This window comes from Artemia franciscana, chromosome 9 (assembly GCF_032884065.1).
Source record: "Artemia franciscana chromosome 9, ASM3288406v1, whole genome shotgun sequence".
In the NCBI taxonomy this organism is placed as follows: domain Eukaryota; kingdom Metazoa; phylum Arthropoda; class Branchiopoda; order Anostraca; family Artemiidae; genus Artemia; species Artemia franciscana.
In genome coordinates this window covers 29,975,732-29,997,988 of record NC_088871.1, presented here as the reverse complement: position 1 = coordinate 29,997,988, position 22,257 = coordinate 29,975,732, and the positions used below count along the sequence as shown (strand labels likewise).

General features: G+C 36.3%; 2 protein-coding genes across 3 annotated transcripts in view; one reads left to right on the top strand and one right to left on the bottom strand.

Annotated features, from left to right (window-relative positions):
* Nucleotides 1-22,257, bottom strand: part of LOC136031259 (short-chain dehydrogenase/reductase family 42E member 1-like) — a 443,764-nt gene that overhangs the window by 42,824 nt on the left and 378,683 nt on the right. The gene's annotated exons all lie outside the window — the stretch shown is intronic.
* Nucleotides 1-22,257, top strand: part of LOC136031257 (ornithine decarboxylase antizyme 2-like) — a 50,057-nt gene that overhangs the window by 20,404 nt on the left and 7,396 nt on the right. For both annotated transcript variants that reach the window (XM_065710675.1, XM_065710676.1), the window contains exon 3: nt 4,778-5,024. In XM_065710675.1, coding sequence (XP_065566747.1) covers nt 4,778-5,024 — 247 coding nt within the window. The remainder of the gene's footprint in view (nt 1-4,777; nt 5,025-22,257) is intronic.

Below are 22,257 nucleotides of genomic sequence, written 5' to 3'. Positions count from 1 at the left end.
TGGGGGAAGTTTGGGGTGGGGAGACCTAAAATGATGGGAAACGCTTAGATTGGAGGGATTGGGATGAAACTTGGTTGGAAAAATAAGCAAAAGTCTTGCATACGTAATTTACATAATTGGAACGGATCCGCTCAATTGCGGGGGGGGGGGGTAATTCTGAAAAATAAGAAAAATAACGTATTTTTAACTTACGAAGGAGTGATCGGATCTTCATGAAACTTCATATTTAGAAGGACCTCGTAACTCCGATATCTTATTTTAAATCTCAACCGGATCAAACGTAATTGGGGGGGGGCAGTTGGGGGGACCGGAAATCTTAGAAAATACTTAAAGCGGTGAGATCAGGATGAAACTGGATGGGAAGAATAGAAACCTGTCTAAGATACGTGACTGACATAACTGGACCGGATCTGCTCTCTTTGGTGGAATTGGGAGGGGGGAGGTAATTTTGAAAATTGAGGTATTTGTAACTTACGAAAGGGTGACCAGATCTTAATGAAATTTGATATTTAGAAGGATCTTGTGCTATAAAGTTCTAATTTCAAATTCCGACCAGATCCTGTGACATTCGGGGGAGTTGGAAGGGCGGATCCGCTCTCTTTGGGGGAGTGGGGGCGATGGTTAATTCTGAAAGATTATAAAAATGAGGTATTTCATTAGGTTCTTTAGGATTCTTTAGGTTCTGACCTTCTCACAAGTACCAAATGAGCTCTTGGCTCTTCCAACCTCGTACCATATGAGCTCTCGGCTCTTCCGACCTCGTCACAAGTGCCATATGAGCTCTTAGCTCTTGTTTATGACTGTGAAGGAGTTTTACATGCAGACTTTTTAGAAGCTTGAGGGGATCTCTAGATTTCCCTAAAAATAGTCTAAAAAGATGGAAGCATCACCTGGAGAAGTGATTTGGCATTGAAGGAGACTATGTTGAAAAATATGTTGTAATCATGGATGTTGTAAATCTATTGTTTGTTGAAAGATCCATTGTGATAGAAAAATCAATAAACAATTACAAAATTCTGATTATCTTTTTAATGCCCTTTTACTATCAAACAAATGAACCATATTAATATGGAAATAGTTGAGTATTCCTGCCAAACGTCAAGTTTATTATCCATACTTTACAGAACAATACATGTTTAGGCACTGGGAGGAGGAATGTAGGATTAAACTAGATCAGTATTCCAAAATTGGAACCGGCATTGGTTTGGGTTTAACGTTTTAAATAGGTTTAATGCCATGCAGAGCAGGCAAGAAAACATGTGCTCTTCTATAATAAAAATGAATTGAATACTAAGAAATAATTTCTAAGATTTTTATCACGCATCGACTTGGATGGCGTTCTAGAAGGAACTATTTTTCTAAAGATTTTTTTTTTAAGTTTTTCAAAACATGAGCAAAATTTTCGTATCTAGCTTATTTCACTAAATATCCCCCCTCCTAAACACTAAAATTTTTTAGTTACTATGGGCTAATGTTCGCTCTTTACTAGGTTGCAGCTACTGTTGCAATCATGATTTTGGAGGCTTCTGAATGAAATCAAGAAGATAAAATCGAATTTTGCAATATTTTTCAATAATAAAGAAGATAAAACAACAAATAACGGAATAATATTTTTAGAGAAGTTGCATCCAGGTTCATCGAGATGAGGGTGGGTCGGGGAAGGGGAATACTTATGGTCCAGGATCCTACGGGGTAGCTTGTGTTTTAACTTTACAAATTAATAAATCCAAATGTTAACGACTTTTCCTTTGTTATAAAGGTGAGTAAAAAATAGAAGTGAAAACTGCACAATAATAAACTGCTCCCAAGCCAAGACTGGTGTTCACCTCTCGAATCTGCAATAGGGTCTGAAAAATAACAAAATCGTTTCCTTTTTTGCTTCAAAAAAGTGCAATGATATTAGAGCAATTGACATGGTAACGGATAAGACCAGGCAAGTTAGGAAGTGTCTATGGATCCATCTTCTCCCTCCTGCCGTGGATCTCAAGCTCTCGTACTTTTTCATTTATGATTTAATTTTTTCACCTGAGAATTACCCCAGATGGGCACTGAAAGTTAAATAACTCCCATTAAGCCTATTAACTCCTATTAAGGTGTATACTTTTTTGGTTTAACTGGTGCAAATTGATGTCCTCTATTGACACACCGCCTGTATCATACCCCGCCTTATTCTTATTGAATAGGATCGCTTATGTTTTGTTCGATAAACAGTATCGTCTTGAGATAGAAAGCTTTTGCGTTTCCGAAAATAGTCCGGTGCTTTCAAGATTCTTATGTTGAGCAACTTAAATTTCATACATTTTAAAATCATTAGTGATAATATCAACAGTCATCGGAGACCATGTTCAGAGTGTATTATAGATGCTAGACTCCTTAGGCCTTGGTCTCCTACTGTTAGAAAGAAAATCGTGTCATATATTGCACATTATTTACGTGCCAGCTTGCTTACTGTAGAACCGAAGCGGACGCCTAGATCTCGCATCTAGAAGGCTCGGTACGGCTGACTCACGTGATCGCGGGGTTCACGATCTTACGCCAATTTTTAAGCAAACCAGAGTCAACAGTTCTCATGTTTTCTGCCAAATTTTCAAAACCTACCTATAGAGTCAAGGCCGTTTTTGACAGTTATTCTTCAATTCTTCAATTAGAGGGATAACGTTGGTCCCACTTGTGGAAGAACTAACACTTTAGTCTCCAGAGAATATTAAGCGAACTAAGATTCTGAACCTCTAGGCTCTTTGACAAACCGGACAATTTTGTAGCACCGCGAAGTGAGGGACTTCAAACTTTTGTAAATTGAAACCAGGTAGGATGATCCATTTAAGGAATTATCTTTAAGGATTTAGTCAATATAAATTAACTTTCAAGTTTTACGTTAGGGTCTTCATGAATTGTGCAAATTTTATTTTAAAGTTGACGCTAAAACATATTACAGCCCAAAGTTGTTTGTTTAATTTCATTTGAAAGGGTTCTATTTGTATAATTTAGATTGCTGACAAGGAAAAACCTAGTTCTAGGCATACAATGTAAAGCAAATTTTTTGTTGCTACAAAATACGTAAGTAAGGATAAACACTAATGAAAATAAAAAGACGATAGAAAAAACAGCCACCATAGAAAGTAATAATTTAATAGGAAGATAATACAAATATAATAGTGTTAGAAAGCGATTTAATGCTAATCAATGAGTGATATAGTAGATTTGAAGTGACTTAAATAAAATTATAAATAAATTTGAACTGAACTAAGCCTTGTTTAAATGACTTAACTGGTGCTCCTAAAACAACCGGAATAGGCAAAGCATACCACGACTTATTAACTAGCAGATGCATTTATCGCTAAGACATATCTTAATGAGCTACAGAAAGCATGATCTTTGTAAGTAGACATTCACACGGGGCTTAGTCGTAGTTGTAGCCGCAATTTCCCGTTCAAATGGGTCTCAGAGTGTCAGTTCCAGGGTAATAGTAGTTAAATTTGGATCAACTCATCGAAACCTAAGACTAGGTTTCAACCAATTACATCGAAAATTAGTGGTAAGAAATTTGACAGGAATGGAGGGTGAGCAAGAGATACAGATATGGAATGGCGAGTTGGTTTTTTGAAGGACTTCTTGTGCATGTGGAGAACGGTTTCTAAATAATAAGAAAAATTACAAGAATACTTCGATGAAGCGAAATGCGTGGGAGGTGATGGGGTGGTTACTTGCTTAAAAGTGAAATCCAGACCTTTATTAGCTGCATTTTCATATATTACTTGGGATGCTTACTCAGTAAAACCAGGAAAGATAGTCTCAGTAAGAGGCAAAGCAAGCATAACCTTTTTTCAGAATTGTAGAAAAATGATGTCATTTCAATTGTTGATTGATTCCTGTCAAATTTCTTGCCACTAATTTTCGATGTAATTGGTTAAAACCTAAATTTAGCTGCTGGTGAGTTGATACAAATTGAACTGTTATAAGGCCTGGGACTGAGACTCTCGAGACCGTTGTGAAAGACAAGTTTTTGCCAAGTCGTACTCGTAGTCACGACTACGACTAAGCCCCGTGTGAATGGTCACCAAGTGGTTTCCTAACATGTCTGAATATGCTTTGCTAAAACAAAATTAAGATTTATTCTCAAAAGTGAGTTTTTCAGTATTAAAGTGTGTAGTAAGTAAACAGAGGGAAGAAAAGGGTGTAGTCATTGGGTATAAAGTACAGGAAACCCTTACTATCAACCCTTGCTTCAGTATAAAGTGCAAAAGGGCACGAAACCCTTACTATGTTTGAACTAAAACTTGGTATTGGCTGTGCCTTGATTGTAAGAAGCTGCATTCTTCTTGTACTGTGGGAGCTTGGAAAAGCATCTATGGATGGTGGTTCCCTTTTAAGCCGGAAATGCAACTGCTGCATATGCCTGTTTTCTCTAAGGATAACACTATTAAAGAACTAAAATACGAGGCAGATGACCTAGTAGTATTTTCAGGACTCATTCTTAAAAAGATTTAATTCTGTCTCTTAGCTGTTCTCTACAAAGCAAACATTACCTGATGTGCAACGTACAAAAAATATGGATTTACGTACTATATATGACTTGAAGAAATTAAGTCTACACTTTGATTTGAGTAACTGGAGTCTGTAGTTTACTTGCTTTGTAATATTCAGTGTGGCGCTGATATTTATAGACCCCTTTGTTTAGTGGGGAAGTAATTTGAAGCTTTCGGAATACGAAAAATTATGAAGGTATGGAGTTTTCAGGAGGAATTACGAATTTTTGAGTTTTGTAATTATTTTTCAGGGTATCGAGCTAGCCAAATTGGCTGCCCAGAGTCCAACTAGGATCAGTTTTTCAATATCACTAACCGATAAAAAAAGCTGGACTTGGGAGGCAGTCCTTTGGCGATCCAACCTCTTTTTGGATGTCCCCCAGCGAATCACAGCTTTCGCTTCAAAGGAAGGCTTTGTTGCACTTCTTGAGTTTGCGGAGGAAGTACTGGCATGCAAAAATGTTATCTTGGCTATTAACAAGGATCGTCCTGATCGAGGTAAAAAATCAGTTCGTTGAAACCTCTTTTTTCTTGTTTGTATTTAATTTGCTCTTAGCGTTATCCAAAGCTTTCTCAACTTTAATCAGTCCTTACAGTTCGTCTTTCTTTTCTTTTTTTGCATTGTTAGTCCCTATTTACTGTTCTTTGGCATTCCAATATTGTTTTATTTTGGCTTTCGATTGACATGATTAAACAGAAGATGTGTGCAATTTTTGTTAGAAAATGACTGTATTGAAAAGATCTTGGCGGTGAAATCGTTTTGAGGGATCGGAATCTTTCTATCTCTTTCGGTTAAATTAAGAAAAAGAAAGTAAAAAAAAAGAAAGTAAAAAAAAAGAGTTTTGAAGTAATAGAAGCAATAACGTTTTCTTTTTGAACTTGAACTCTAAAGGTAAAACTAAAGTCTGGACTGCTAATCCTTACTGAATTTGCTGACGATCTCAATAGCCATTCTTAGAAATCTTGACGATAAGGATATGACCCTTCCATCACGTGATGTGATGTGCCATAGAGTGTGAGCACCCAATGCCATAACTGAGCCTAAGTTGTATATATATATATATATATATATATATATATATATATATATATATATATATATATATATATATATATATATATATATATATATATATATATGTATATGGCGGAAAAAAGGGAAATTGAGGTTGGGCACAAGTCTAGAACTGATAAAGAATATTTCGTCCTAGTTTGAAGAGATAATTCTAAGGCCTACACGAGTCCGACGCTGCATGACGTCTAAGAAGTTTACTTTCGGAGCTAGAACACTTCGTTTAGCTTCTTGTTTGTTTTTTGCTTGTTATTTACTACGCAAGAAATAAAAATACTTTCATTTCGTCAGTCTATCTTTTGTGTGGTCTTTGTCTGGTGTATTTCTAGCAAACTGTGGTTGAGTCAAAATCGAAGACGAATTGAGCAGTGTTTGAGTGAAGAGGTGAAGTAGACGATAATGCCAATTCAGCGAGTGAAACTCAAGATGCTCAGGTAGGGGTGGCAAGTTAAAGGGCCGGAGAATCTACAACTTTAGTACCCTATCGGGTCATCTAAGAATTTCGATCTTTTGGAGGCTTTTCACCTTAACAGAATTTACTGTCACCTCGGTGCCGGGGTAATGGTCCACTTTTTTGAGTGCTGCATAATTTTTCTTATCTAGGCGGAGTAGATTCTTTCTTTGGTGAGGGTAGAGGATTTAGAATCTGTAAAATATTGCTCACAGAAGACGATTGAGTGTGGTTTTCGCCCTTGCTGTCCTTGCTGATTCCTAGTTGAGAAGATAGATGAACCAAGGCATGTGACCCGCTTGACTATCCAAACCTTCTTGTCACACACTTCTATAAGTGTCAGAGAGCTTAATGGCGCAATGTCTACGGACATTAATGTGATTTTAGAGAGCTTTGCTTTTTATCCAAACTTTTCTATTGCAGACGCTAGTGTTTTTGGTGTAATTTTGAGCTCAGCAAGACTTTCACATACTTCTGCCGCATCATCAGTAAAGTCGACATATGACAGATCTTTTCCATCAAAGTCTGTGCCTAACGAGTGTACTAGCAAAGTTTGCATAGAACGCTGTCTATGATGCAGTTGAAAAGTTTGGGTGTAGTGTTACAGCCTATCTGTACACTACTTTTTAATTTTCAAACATAGGGAGGGCTGCCTATCAATGACAGCGATTTTAGCGTTATTGTAGCGCTATTTTCAGGGATTGACAATTTTAAGTGGGGCCCAAGCAGATTGAAGAATCCGTCAGGGATTGTCCTTCGATAGTGTCAAAGATAGATTTGAAATCAACGAAAAGATTGTATGCCTTTCATGAGTATTCTGGAGTTTTACATCAGCTGTCTGTTTGTATTGATCTACTAGGTGGTGGATCGACCCGGCATAAACCCAGCTCGCTGGGGGTGATAGATGGGATAGACGTAACTTATTCCTCGATCAAGGAGAAGTATGGTAAAGATTATGCCGCGTACCGAGGGCAGATATAATTTGGGGATCATGGAGGGACCACCATGTTACAGAATTTATAATATCAGGCCAAATGTTCCGGCCCTTTGCTTTTTTTCTATTATTTTTTCTTTGTAGCTTTAATTTCTTCTTTTGTAAATCCAGTCCCATCAGGGGTGGGTGGAGGATTGGCCAAAGTATCAGCAAGCTGGTCCTCCATCTGGTCGGATGGCTTTGAGTTTAGTAGTTTCTAGGTGAAGGTACTGTGATTTGTATCAATATTCTCGATGCTGACTTAAGATTCATTGTAGTTTGAGTCTGTTGACGTCAGGGTTCAGTTTATGGCTCATATGCCCTTTTTCATGGTGACCTTTTGAAGCTGGCATGTATTGCTGCCAATAAAGGTCTTGTGTTCTTTGTACAGTAGTGTGGTGGGCTCTGTGTTTAGTTGCATATATGCTGCCATTTTTCAGCCAAAGTGGGCTTCCCGTCTGCGATCAATGATGACGAATGACTCGTTGTCGATCCAGTCTGTAATCCAGCAATTCTGGTTGCAGCTGCCAGAACATTCTCTTTGCAAGCCTTCCTTACACCTTCACTATAGCCATACTACTCTAGGGGTTTGGATCTTCTACTGCTCAGCCAGAGGGGGCTCTTACTAGATGCGGTAGGTTTAAGCGTTCCGAGATAACTGGCTGTTCCGGCATTTTTGAGGCGAAGTCTAATTTGTGCTGCAACTAGTCGACGGTTTGGTGTTCCCAAGTTTGGCCTCTGGATAAGTACTGCATTTTTGCACATATGATAGCCATCGTTGGGGTGGAGTGATACATCTTCTTTTTTCATCATTGGCATACAATTTATATTTGGCTCTATGGGTTTTCTGGAACCACATGTTTGCAATCATAGGAATTTGATCAAGACGGCAGTCATTTTTCTCTATTGTCGTTTTGGGCTATCCACTGTTACAGGCTCGACTGCAAGATCTCATAGACCGGCTCATTTGAAATGCTAGCAATCATTTCATCTATCAAGACGAAGTAGTCATGGGGAAATACTGAACATAGCTCAGATATTTTTAGGGTATTGAAGTTGTCTTTATCGGCTTCATTCTTGGTGTGTAACAGACGATATCGGTTGTTTTTCCATGTTTTCTATTGCATTGCTCTTAAGACAACAGATTGCTACTGCTGATTGCTGAGTCTGATTGCTACTGCTGTAAATGACAAAAGGGTCTTGCTTGCGGCATTGTTTGGAATTAGGCCAAGTTTTTCTCTTCTGAGACTGACATTGGACCAAAGCAATTTGTATGCATCGTCGATATCCTCTTCAGCATAGCCAAGAACATGTGACACGGTGGATCTAGCTATTGTCGTTTTAAATATGCATATATAGTGAGCACATCGTAACATTATATATATATATATATATATATATATATATATATATATATATAAATCCATGCTTAGTAATAATGGTTTTTAGGAGGTGGCTGGCAACTTGACCGCCCTTATATATATTTGGTTCCCCGGTGCCCAGCCGGAGATATGTAGAGGTGATTCTTTTTTAACCAATTTCTATGAGGACTAGCTGCTGACGAGTGCCAAATGACTAACGCAGTTATATTGCCCTCACCACAGCAAGAGCTAGAGTCATTTTTAAAACTATATTTTCGTAATTTTTAGTCACTCCTTCCAGTGTCGAGTCTTAATTTTGTCGGCTTATCTGAGCATCGACCTAGACTGTGCCCGTGGTTAAAATTAACCTAACTATAGCTTCTGGAAAATATAAGTAGTTATTCTGGACTCCAGATCATTGTTGCCAACACCTTTAAATAAACTGTGCCGGTTTTCCAACTATGATTGTACCCCAAGAGTTTAATTTGCACCTTCTGAACAGTCGATTAAAGATTTGTCGGTACAAGCAGAAATTTTTGGTAAACTAAAGCTTGAACAGAAGGTTCGATAAACAAAGAACAAAGGAGCAAGCCAAACCAGAATGTACCGAAAAATTTGTATTGAATCAAAAAAATTTCAGATATACTGCATTGTTCCAGGGCATCTAAATTGTACCCGAAACAGTGTAATTGTACCGCTTTGGCAACGCTGCTCCAAACCTAGGCATGTTTACAAGTTGTTGTTTTTTCCACCACGTGCTTTGCTTGAACACGGGGCTTGCCGTGACTTTTTCTCTTATGCATGTTCAGGATTTATAATCTGGCTTCGGTTCTTGGAATGCTGTCTCAGTTGGCTAATGACTGACGGAAATATCTCTGAAACCACATTTTTAATATTCATGAGTTAGGAACTGTAAAATCGTTTCTGCCAAAAAAATATGGCGATTGACCTCGCCTCAATTGACACATTGTTCGTTAAAATATCCTTTATCATCGGAAAATAGTTGGTAGTTGATAATTGTCTGATTACACTAGCTCAGTATGTCTGCATCTGGCTGGTTGTGGAGTTAGAACATATATTTTGGCATTGGGGGTGAGAGTCATCGAAACACCCCAAAGGCCCTTTTTTATGCATAATAATAATAATGTTATGTCATGCAAAAGCTTGTAGAAACCTTACAGTTTTAAGGTACCTTTGGCCAATAAATAAAATATCGCGTTTTTATTATTTAAGTATATTCTCTAGCATTTTTTGAAAGCCTAGCAGTTTTCTTGAAAGATAATCACCCTTTCCTCTAGTTGTTGTCGTAAGGGCTGTGAATACTCCTGCTGCAAGACTAAGAAAGTTTTTAGTCATTATTTTTCAGATCCTTTTAATGTCACAGAAATCATACATAAAGAACTCAGCCCATCTTGTGTAAAAGTTAAAAAATCAAAATACAACTAGGAAGTATCTTAGTCAGTTTTAGTGCAGTGCCTATGTACACCTGCGGTGTCAATAAATGTGAAGAAAGTTTAAAAAGAAATGGGTGTTTAACTCTGATTATAAAGACTTGTTCGACTTCCTTGTACTTTAGGTTCAGGAACAGTTTCATTCAAAATTCCGCTTTGGATAGTGCCCCCTTTAAGCACACTGTTCCCGTTTTGTTGATGATGTCCTGTCCGTTTGGGACCATAGGCTTCATTCTCTGAACTATTTTTTGGTGCATTTTAATGTTTTTGATTCCAGCCTTCAGTTTATATTTGAGGTGGATGATGCAGGGAAGCTTCCTTTCTTGAATGCTATAATTTTTAAAGATATTCCTAATCTTAAATTTCTACCTATAGGAAACCAACCCACAATGATCGTTGCTTGCATTTCTCGTCAAGCCATCCTCCTTGTGTGAAAACAGACGTGCTTATCTCTTTAGTTAATTGAGCTCTAAAAATCTGTTCGTACAGTCATGTATTCTCTGAACTTAATTGCAATTAAGACAGGTTTTTCTCAAATGGTTGCCCCATTAGACTCTTTGAGCAAATTGCAAAAAGAAGATTTAAAAGGGCAAAAAAGAGAAAATAATTAGTGTATTTCCAATACTTTGATGAACCACACAAAAGAAAATACAAATCTTCACAATATTACCATATACCCCTATATTCACTGATAAACTTGAATTTTTCTTTCAATAGAAACGTTATCTTTCAGTCTCCTTAAAAAAGGAACTAAAGGTTGAAAGTTTTTTGTAATCCTGGGAGGTATAAAACTGATCTTGTCCTTGGTAATTGGCATATATAGTCAAATGTTCTTGTGGGAAGTTTTACATTGTCAAAACCTTTTGATAGGTGGGAAAAATGCTACACGAACACAAGGTTTCGATAAACAAAGATCTAAAGTAGTCTAAAAGTAGAAATGACGATTTTGATTCTGCTTTACCTCTCCATGCTTTTAATACTCAGATCATTTAATTTTTTTGATGGGGAAATTCAGTTTCCGCAGTAGATGGTTTACTTCTATCTTTTAGGGAGGTAATTGAAATTAAAAAATGAACACTTTAAACAGAGATACTGGGGTTATTTTTATTTGTCAAATTTATGATAATTTAATACAAAGATGTTCAACTTGCATTCCTTCTCATTTTAAACAAAATCAATTAGTCGCATTACCATTAAGGCCGTGATTAAGTGAACTTGAAAACATCGAGCTTCAGAATTGAAGTAAGGTTACCCTTCTGTCTTTTAATTCTCTAGAGATCGTCGATTGTCAAAACTTCAAATAGCACCAATTATCAAGTCTTGTCAAAGGTTTTGATTGACAGCTTCCTTTGGTGAGATGCTTCAGCCGAGAAATAATAATATATTTGACAGTGTCTTGCAAAGCTTGGTTACCGACCAAGGGAGATTAGAAAATGAGCAAAAGAGCACTATCATTCTCAAGTACAAAATGCCCATGTATATGCAACTGTGACGGCATGCATAGAATGCATTTTAAAATTTATTGTTTTTTCCACTTTATTTCCTAGGGATAGGCTATTTAAAATACCTCATTTCATTAATTCGAAACTAAACAGCGAACTTAGTTGAAAGCTTTCTTCGAGGATTCTTAGAAAACCAAAGTTTTCTTACAAATTAAATTAAAAAAAAAAAATAAAACTGAAAGTAAGGAGTGACATTAAAACTTAAGACGAACAGAAATTACTTCGTATATGAAAGGGACTGCTTCCTCATGAACGCCCCGCTCTTTACGCTGAAGTTTTTTACTGTTTTAAAAAATAGAGTTAAGAGGAAGAGTCAGACTTTAGCGTGAAGACCGGGGCATTGATGAGGAGACAGCCGCTTTCATATATGAAGTAATTTCTGTTCGTTTTATGTTTTAATGTCACTCCTTACTTTCAGTTAAAAACACTTGTTTTTATTTAATTTAATTTCTTAACGTTTTTTAATCAATGCATGTTTTGATTTATGCTCTCCACAGATGAATAATTAAAACGAAATTTGGGTATTTATTTTTTTGGCTAAATGGGTTTCTCATAGTTTTGATCAAACGATTTTGAGAAAAAAATAGGAGCGGGGAAGGAGGTATAGTTGCTCTCCGATTATTTGGTTACCTGAAAAGGCAACTAGAACTTTTAATTTCTTACGAATTTTTTTATTAGTAAAATTATTAGTAAAAATAAATTTTACTAGTTAAAGACATACGTAACTTACAAATTAGCTTACGTAAGGAACTTCTGTATTCTCACATTTTTATTACATATATGAGGGGGGCTCACCCCCTCAACAGTACCTCCCTCTTCACACTAGAGCTTAAATTTTGTCCCGATTTCTTAAGAATGACCCCTGAATTACAAAAGCCGTAGAATAAATAGTTGAAATTCTAAAAATACTTTAGCGTAGAGAGCAATTATTAGGAGGAGGTGAGCCCCTCATATGTGTAATAATTTCTGTTCCTTTTAAGTTTTAATGCTGCTCCTCACTTTCAGTTGAAAAAACTTTGTCATATTTATTTTTTCATTGTTTTTTTTAATAATAGTAGGAAATCCTGCGCTCCCTTCATGGAAATTTTCTTCCTCCATGAAAAGTTTCCCCAGCATATCCCTCTCTTCTCAACCCTGCCCCAGACCAAATGAAAACGCCCCTGAAGACGTCTGTACACTTATAAGGATTTAGTTATAAGGATTTCCTACTACGCTGAATAAAATGGCTATCTCAGAATTTTGATCCGGTTACTTTGGAAAAATAATTAGCGTGGGACGGGGGCCTAGGTGCCCTCCGAGATTTTGGTCACTTAAAAAAGGCACTAGAACTTTTCATTTCCGTTAGAATGAGCCCTTTTGCAGCATTCTAGGGCCACTGGGTTGATACGATCACCCCTGAAAAAAAACACAAATAAACACGCATCTGTGATCTGCCTTCTGACAAAAAATACAAAATTCCACATTTTTGCAGATAGGAGCTTGAAATTTCTACAGTAGTGTTCTATGACTTTTAGGCAGATCACGGATGCGTGTTTATTTGTTTTTTTTTGTTTTGTTTTTTTTTTTCCAGGGATGATCGTATCCACCAAATTGTCCTAGAATGTTGCGAGAGGGCTCATTCAAACGGAAATAAAAAGTTCTAGTGCCCTTTTTAAGCGACCAAAAAAATTGGAGGGCACCTAGGCCCCCTCCCACGCTAATTATTTTCCCAAAGTCAACGGATCAAAATTCTGAGATAGCCATTTTATTCAACGTAGTCGAAAAACCTTATAACTATGTCTTTGGAGACGACTTACTCCTCCATAGTCTCCGTGGGAGGGGTTACAAGTTAAAAACTTTGACCAGTGCTTACATATAGTAATGGTTATTGGGAAGTGTACAGGTGTTTTCAGGAGAATTTTTTGGTCGGGGAGAGGGGTCGAAAAGAGGGGGATATACTGGGGGAACTTTCCATCGAGGACTTGGTCATGGGGGAAGAAAATTTCCATGAAGGGAGCGCAGGATTTACTAACATTATTAAAAAAAAACAATGAAAAAATATATATGAAAAATTTTTTTTCAGCTGGAAGTAAGGAGCAGCATCAAAACTTAAAACGAACAGAAATTATTACCCATATGAGGGGCTCACCTCCTCCTGATACCTCGCTCTTTACGCTAAAGTATTTTTAGTAATGTCAACTATTTATTCTACGGCTTTTGTGATTCAGGGGTCATTCTTAATTAATTGGGCCAAAATTTAAGATTTAGTGTAAAGAGAGAGGTACTGACGACGGGGTAAACCCTCTCATATGTGTAATAAAAATATGAGAATAAAAAATTCTTCACGTAAGCTAGTTTATAAGTTACGTATATCTTTTACTTATAAAACCATTCGTAATTAATTAAATTTCTAGTTGCCTTTTTTTATTAACCAAAAAATTGGAGGGCAACTAGGCTTCCTCCTCCGCTCTTTTTTCCCAAAATCATTCGATCAAAATTATGAGTAAGCCATTCAGCAAAAAAAAAAAAAAAAAAAAAAATCAAATTTTGTTTCAATTATTACTCTGCGGAGAGCCAAAATCAAAACATGCATTTATTCAAAAACATTCAGAAATTAAATAAAAAAACAAGTTTTTTCAACTGAAAGTAAGGAGCGACATTAAAACTTAAAACGGACACAAATTACTTCGTATATAAAAGGGGCTGCTTCCTCATCAACGCCCCGCTCTTTACGCTAAAGTTTTTTACTGTTTTAAAAAGAAGAGTTGGGAGAAAGAGTCAAACTTTAGCGTAAAGAGCGGGGCGTTGATGAAGAAGCAGCCCCTTTTATAGACGAAGTAATTTCTGTTCGTTTTAAGTTTTAATGTCGCTCCTTACTTTCAGTTGAAAAAACTTGTTTTTTTTATATAATATATTTAAAATCAGCATTAAAATGCGATTCTTTTGATGTAGCTATTGGTACCAAAATTCCATTTTTAGAGTTTCGGTTACTATTGAGCCGGGTCGCTCTTTACTACAGTTCGTTACTACGAACTGTTTGATAAAGTTGGAGGACAAGCAATATAAACAAAGGTATTTTATTTCAAATGACAATACAATTAAGTATGTAACTACAAAGAAGGATAGAATGTAAGGAAAATGAATTTTCCTGTTACCGGTACTAGACGATTAATCTTATAAGTACGGCTCTTGTATTGGAACCCCCTGTGGAACTTTGGGATCAAAGCATCAATGAAGAATCCTTTCAGCTTGGGAAAAATCTTTTCGGTCCAAAAGCCTGGATTGCGGTCTATCTTTTCAATGTAGAAGTCTTTCTGGGTAAAAATCATGAAAAAGCAAGTATATAGCTGAGCACATTCAAGCTGACTGATTGTACTTGGTAAAAGTAGTCGTGGCCTCGTTTGGGGTTGACCAGTCCATTCTTTCCAACTTCCATGCAATAGTCCGCCTTAGACTCTTTTCGGTTCTTTATCCACTAGCCTATCCCCAAATTTCTCGTAGTTTCGCAGTTCCATACCTCGCTTTGATTTAATTTTCCTCATGATTTCGGCTTTGTGTGCATAACTTTCCTGAAGGCTCCTGACTATTTCTCATTTCTATGTTTCTTCATTGCATTGAAATAATTTATGAAAATTTCACACTATTAACAAGCAGCTGATTATTCCAGCTTGTCATTTTCGTCTCTAGGGGTTATTATCGGCGATCTGAAACGATTCTTTATGGCAACCGACTTGTAAAAATTTCAGGTATATTATATTATATAATATATTTAAAATCAGCATTAAAATGCGATTCTTTTGATGTAGCTATTGGTACCAAAATTCCATTTTTAGAGTTTCGGTTACTATTGAGCCGGGTCGCTCTTTACTACAGTTCGTTACTACGAACTGTTTGATAAAGTTGGAGGACAAGCAATATAAACAAAGGTATTTTATTTCAAATGACAATACAATTAAGTATGTAACTACAAAGAAGGATAGAATGTAAGGAAAATGAATTTTCCTGTTACCGGTACTAGACGATTAATCTTATAAGTACGGCTCTTGTATTGGAACCCCCTGTGGAACTTTGGGATCAAAGCATCAATGAAGAATCCTTTCAGCTTGGGAAAAATCTTTTCGGTCCAAAAGCCTGGATTGCGGTCTATCTTTTCAATGTAGAAGTCTTTCTGGGTAAAAATCATGAAAAAGCAAGTATATAGCTGAGCACATTCAAGCTGACTGATTGTACTTGGTAAAAGTAGTCGTGGCCTCGTTTGGGGTTGACCAGTCCATTCTTTCCAACTTCCATGCAATAGTCCGCCTTAGACTCTTTTCGGTTCTTTATCCACTAGCCTATCCCCAAATTTCTCGCAGTTTCGCAGTTCCATACCTCGCTTTGATTTAATTTTCCTCATGATTTCGGCTTTGTGTGCATAACTTTCCTGAAGGCTCCTGACTATTTCTCATTTCTATGTTTCTTCATTGCATTGAAATAATTTATGAAAATTTCACACTATTAACAAGCAGCTGATTATTCCAGCTTGTCATTTTCGTCTCTAGGGGTTATTATCGGCGATCTGAAACGATTCTTTATGGCAACCGACTTGTAAAAATTTCAGGTAGCTGAAAATATTCTAGGGGACTGTTAGAAAACAGGAAAATACATCAAAAAATGGTTCCAATCATCTTATAGGTTATTGTCTTCTGCACATGATAGTACCAATTTTGTTCCAAAAGCAATATCCTTCATAGAGTACACTTGTGAAAAATACCTAGACATTTTCTAAGATTTCTAAGCAATTAGAGGAAATAGAACAAAATCCTTTCAAACATTTTGTAGCATCTTCAAGAAGCTATGGCCTGATATTAAAAGCGGCATCTTCCGCCAATGAATACTTGAGTACTTTTTAAATATAAATTTTCAATTTAACATGGGATTTTCGAGTTCCATCAGTTCACTTAATCACCCCCTTAATCAAGTCAGTAGACTGGCTCCAATAGTCGCTAGAAAAAAAACATTAAACTTAAAACGGAAAGAAATTAGTATGTATATGAGGCGGTTCGTCCCCTCGTCAATACCTCGCACTGTACGCTAAAGTTCGAATTTTGATCAAGTTCTTTAAGAATGACCCCTGAATCACAGAATCTGTGTAATTAGAATAAATAACTCTTTTTAAAGTGCTAAAAAAAACTTTAGCGTAAAGATCGGGGTATTGACGAGGGGGTTAACCCCCCTCATATACATAATAATATCTGTTTGTTTTAAGTTTCAATGTTGCTCCATACTTTCAGTTGAAAAAAAGTTGTTTTTTATTTAATTTCTGATTTGTTTTTTAAATATATCTGGGAAATCCAGCGCCCCCTTTATGGAAAATTCCCTTCCCCCATGAAAAATTCCTCCGTGGAGTGATCCTCCAACGTAGTTTCTTTTTTGGTTAATTAAAAGGAGCATTAGAACTTTGAATTTCAGTTTTGAATGAGTGCTCTTGCGAATTTCTAGGACCACAGGGTCAATATGATTATCTCTGAAAAAATTAAAAAAAATAAATATGTATCTGTGATGGCAAAAAATACAAAATTCCACATTTTTGCAGATATGAGCTAGAAACCTCTACGCCAGGGTTCTTTGGTACGCTGAATCTGATGGTGTGATTTTCATTAAGATTCTATTACTCTTAGGGGATTTTTCCTCTTTTTTTCGAAAATAAGGCAAATTTTCTCAGGCTTTTAACTTTTGATGGGTAAGACTAAATTTGATGAAACTTATATATTTGAAATCAACATAAAAATTCGATTCTTTTGATATATCTATTGGTATAAAAATTCCGTTTTTTAGAGTCTCGGTTGCTATTGAGCCGGGTCACTCCTTACTTACAGTTCTTTACCACGAACTGTTCAATTTCAAAAATAAACATTTGGTTGTGGTGTCATTTGATATTTCGATGTTACTTAAAGTTATCGAAAGTTTGTCGAATTTCAGTAATAACTTCATTCAATGTGTTGATGCTTATAGTTTATGATAGGAGTTAAGGGGCCACCAGGTATCCACCCAGCGGCTTAATTTGCTATGGGGCAGGGGGATAACTACCCCTCCCAGACCTTGGTTTGGGTGCTAAATACTACCCAAGCATTACCACCTTTATAGTACTAAATAGTATTTTATGGTACCAAATGGGTTATTTTTTAATTTTTATTGTAATTTTCACTTGATTTGGGAAATTGGCTCCAACTTTGCCCCCCTTCCCCGGGAATTTTTACGAAATTACGCCATTGTATCCACCACCTAATTTTGTTTTCAGAGTGATTAATGTTCTGCAACTCAGGGCTCCCGCCGGGTGAAAAAATATATCACTAGATTCTTAAAAGAAAAATCACTAAATTAACAAAAAAAAATCACTAGATTCTTGAGAAAAATAACTGCATTAGCAAGAAAACAGCTAAGATTATATTTAGCTGCTTTTGCATATTAAAATAGCCAGTTTTAGTAGCTTTCTGGGCTTTTAACCATGTTTTATCAATTGTTTAACTTGTCTCTTGTGTTCAACATAGGCACCAATGAGGGGGTGATGCAATTATCCTTCCAGATTTAGAAACATATCTTTATCTTGGTATTTCATTTTCATTCTAAGCAAATAATCGTCGATTGTTTTCGAGGAATATTCGTTTAATTTAATATTTGTTTAAAAAAATACTTTCTTTTTGCATTTAGAAAACTTTTTTTTTTGCTCTAGTTGACACCAACGCAAATTCTGAAAAATATCAACGAAATTGATAAGAAAATAAATTATGTATCTCTACCTTTGTGTCCCAGTTTTATCACAGAAATTAGCAAAAATAAAAAAATAAAATATCAAAGGTGCCTTCAAATCCAAAATAATTATACGAACTTTAGTAAATTCGGGCAAAGATGTAATTGCAGAAAAACATCCAAAGTGGTATAAATATATTACTTGGTTCTTGTGGAAAACAATTTGTTGGGGAAACCCAACAAAATTTAGAAAACAAACTCCAACAGCACGAAAATGCGAAAGTAAGGAGCGACATTAAAACTTAAAACGATCAGAAATTACTCCGTATATGAAAGGGGCTTTTTCTCTTTAACGCCCCGCTTTTTACGCTAAAGTTTTTTACTGTTTTAAAATGTAGAGTTAAGAGAAAGAGTCAAGCTTTAGCGTAAAGAGCGGAGCGTTGAGGAAGAAAAGCCCCTTTCATATACGGAGTAATTTCTGTTCGTTTTAAGTTTTAATGTCGCTCCTTACTTTCATTTAAACAAACTTTTTTTTTTAATTTCTGGACGTCTTTGAATTAATGCACGGTTTGATCTTGGCTCTCCACATATAAATAATTAAAACGAAATTTGCATATTAATTTTTTGAGGCTAAATGGCTTTTTCACAGTTTTCATCGGAAGATTTTGAGAAAAAAGGAGCGAGGGAGGAGGCCTAGTTGCCCTCCTATTTTTGATTACTTAAAAAGGCATCATTTACTTATTATTTTTACGAACGTCTTCGTAAGTAAAAAATATACGTAACTTACGAATTAAATTACGTAGCGAACTTCAATATTCGTATATTTTTATTGCGTATATGAGGGGGCTCACCCCTCGTTGATACCTCGCTCTTGATAATAAAGCTTATATTTTGTCCCAATTCGTTAAGAATGACCCCTGAATCACAAAGGCCGTAGAATAAATAGTTGAAATCACTAAAAATGCTTTAGCGTAAAGAGCGAGGTATTACGAGGAGGTAGACCCCTCATATGCGTAATAATTTCTGTTCGTTTTAAGTTTTAATGCTGCTTCTCACTTTCAGTAGAAACTTTTCATGTTTATTTTTTCATTGTTTTTTTTTTTAATAATGCTAGAAAATCCTGCACCCCCTCCATTGAAAGTCTCTTCCCCCATGAGAAGTTCCTCATGGAAAAATCCTCCCCGGTAACCCTCTCCCCTCAAATATCCCCCCCAAACCAAAAAAATCCCCCTGAAAACGTCTGTACACTTCTTAGTAACCATTACTATATGTACACACAGGTCAAAGATTGTAACTTGCAGCCCCTCCCACGGGGACTGCGGGGGAGCAAGTCGTCCCCAAAGACACAGTTATTGGGTTTTTCGACTATGGTGAATAAAATGGCTATCTCGGAATTTTGATCCGGTAACTTTGGGGGAAAATGACCGTGGGAGCGAGCCTAGGTGCCCTCCAATTTCCCATCACCCCTGGAAAAAAAACAAATAAACACGCATCCGTGATTTGTCTTCTGGCACAAAATGCGAAATTCCACATTTTTATAGATTGGGGCTTGAAACTTCTACAACAAGGTTCTCTGTTACGCTGAATCTGATGGTGTGATTTTCGTTAAGATCGTATGACTTTTAGGGGGTGTTTCCCCCTATTTTCTAAAATGAGGCAAATATTTTCAGGCTCGTAATTTTTGATGGGTAAGACTATTCTTGATGAAACTTATATATTTAAAATCAGCATTAAAATGCCATTCTTTTGATATAACTATTGGTATCAAAATTCCATTTTTTTTTTTGTTTCGTTACTATTGAGCTTAGTCGCTCCTTACTACAGTTCGTTACCTCGAACTGTTTAAAAATGTGGAATTTTGTATTTTTTGTCAGAAGGCAGATCACGGATACGTGTTTATTTGTTTGTTTTTTTTTTTTTTTTTTTTTTTTTTTTTTTTTTTTTTTTTTTTTTTTCAGGGGTGATCGTATCGACCCAGTGGTCCTAGAATGTTGCGATAGGGTTCATTCTAACGGAAATGAAAAGTTCTAGTGCCCTTTTTAAGTGACCAAAAAAATCGGAGGGCGCCTAGGCCCCCGTCGCACGCTAATTATTTTCCCAAAGTCACCGGATCAAAATTCTGAGATAGCCATTTTATTCAGCGTAGTCGACAATCCTTACAACTATGCCGTTTGGGATGACCTTCTCCCCCACAGTCCCCGTGGGAGGGGCTACGGGTTACTAACACTGACCAGTGCTTACATATAGTAATGGTTATTGGGAAGTGTACAGACGTTTTCTGGGGCGTTTTCATTTGGTTGGGGGCAGGGGTTGAGAAGAGGGGGATATGTTGGGGAACTTTTCACGGAGGAATTTGTCATCGGGGAAGAAAATTTCCATGAAGGGAGCGCAGGATTTTCTAGCATTATTTAAAAAAAAAACAATGAAAAAATAAATATGGCAAAGTTTTTCAACTGAAAGGAACAGAATATCCCTGTTATTATTTTCTTGTAAATATTAATTCCTGTAAATATTCCATAATAATTTCTGTTAAAAAGAACAGAAATTATTACGCATATGAGGGGCTCACCTCCTAATACCTCGCTCTTTACGTTAAAGTATTTTTAGAAATTTCAACTATTTATTCTACGGCTTTTGTTATTCAGGGGTCATTCTTAAGAAATTGGGACAAAATTTAAGCTATAGCGTGAAGAGTGAGGTACTGACGAGGGGGTGAACCCCCTCATATATGCAATAAAAATATGAGAATACAGAAGTTTCTTTACGTAAGCTAATTTGTAAGTTGCGTATATCTTTAACTAATAAAATTTATTTTTACTTAAATTTTAAGTAAAAAATTAAAAAAATTAAAGAATTTAAAAAAAAAAATTTAAATCTTGAAATTTAAAATTTTTATTTTACTTTAACTAATAAAATTTTATTTTTACCCAGCCAAATATATTACTATTTCTCGGCTGAAACATCTCACCAAAGGAAGCTGTCTATCAAAACCTTTGACAAGACTTGATAATTGGTGCTATTTGAAGTTTTGACAACCAACGGTCTCTAGAGAATTAAAAGACAGAAGGCTAACCTCACTTCAATTTTGAAGCTCGATGTTTTCAAGTTCACTTAATCACGGCCTTAAAGTACAATAAAAAAAAAAACAGAAACTTTCGATTCAGCAGTTCTGGAACGTCTGTTTAATCTTCCCCATCATGGTTGAAGCAAAATTAATTAATAGTTATTTTGAGCTATTACAAAGTCTTAAAAATAAAACGTATTATAATAAAATAAAGTATAGAGGAGACTGGGGTAATGGCGGCCAGTGGGTAATGCCGGTCACCATGATTTCTCGTAAAGTCGATAACGCAGATTCATACCGATTGTATCTGCCATCTCAAGAAAGTTTATGGAAGTGCTAGTGGAGCGCTCGCCATCTTGCCAGTTTTAGTTTGTCTGTTGTGCGAGAAAGACTGTTTTTACGCTTCACCTTATAAGACCGACAATAGATTAATCCACTATCATCTCTTTCTGTTTACATTTCACGAAACGAGACTTATCTCGCAATAACAAGGTAAGCCATATTGTTGTATCTTGTAGCATTTTATTAAGGTTTAAGCACTTATATTTTCATTTTTAGCCGATAAAATAATGACCATGCGGTTGGGGTAATGGTGGTCACCACACTTGGGGTAACAGCAGTCGCGACCGGCATTGCCCCATTAGTGCCAATATTTTTCATATATTTTTTTTTCTATATTTCAGAGACCGAGAAAATAAATATAGAAAACATATAAAGATAAATGGACTGCAGAGGACTTAAGGAAAGCAAAAACAGCCATTACTAGAGGATTATCGATTCGCAAAGCTGCAGATCAGTTCAAAATACCATTCAGCCCGTTGCAAGAACGAATGAAGAGTGAGATTGATTCTGATCAAAGCTTAGGCAGGGAGTGTGTCTTCCCTCCACACGAAGCAGCTCTAGCTGACCACGTAAAAACTTTATCGAAGATTTTCTACGGCATCACTGCACTAAAATTAAGGAAAATTGCATTTCAATATGCAGAAAAAACCAGTTAAGTCATAGATTCGATCAAGAAACAAAAATGGCTGGCCTGGATTGGATGTAGGAGTTCATGGACAGAAACAAAATTAGTGTGCGCAAACCCGAAGCCACTGGCATCGGAAGAGCCATGGGGTTTAATAAAGAGGAAGTACTGTGCAGGACCCT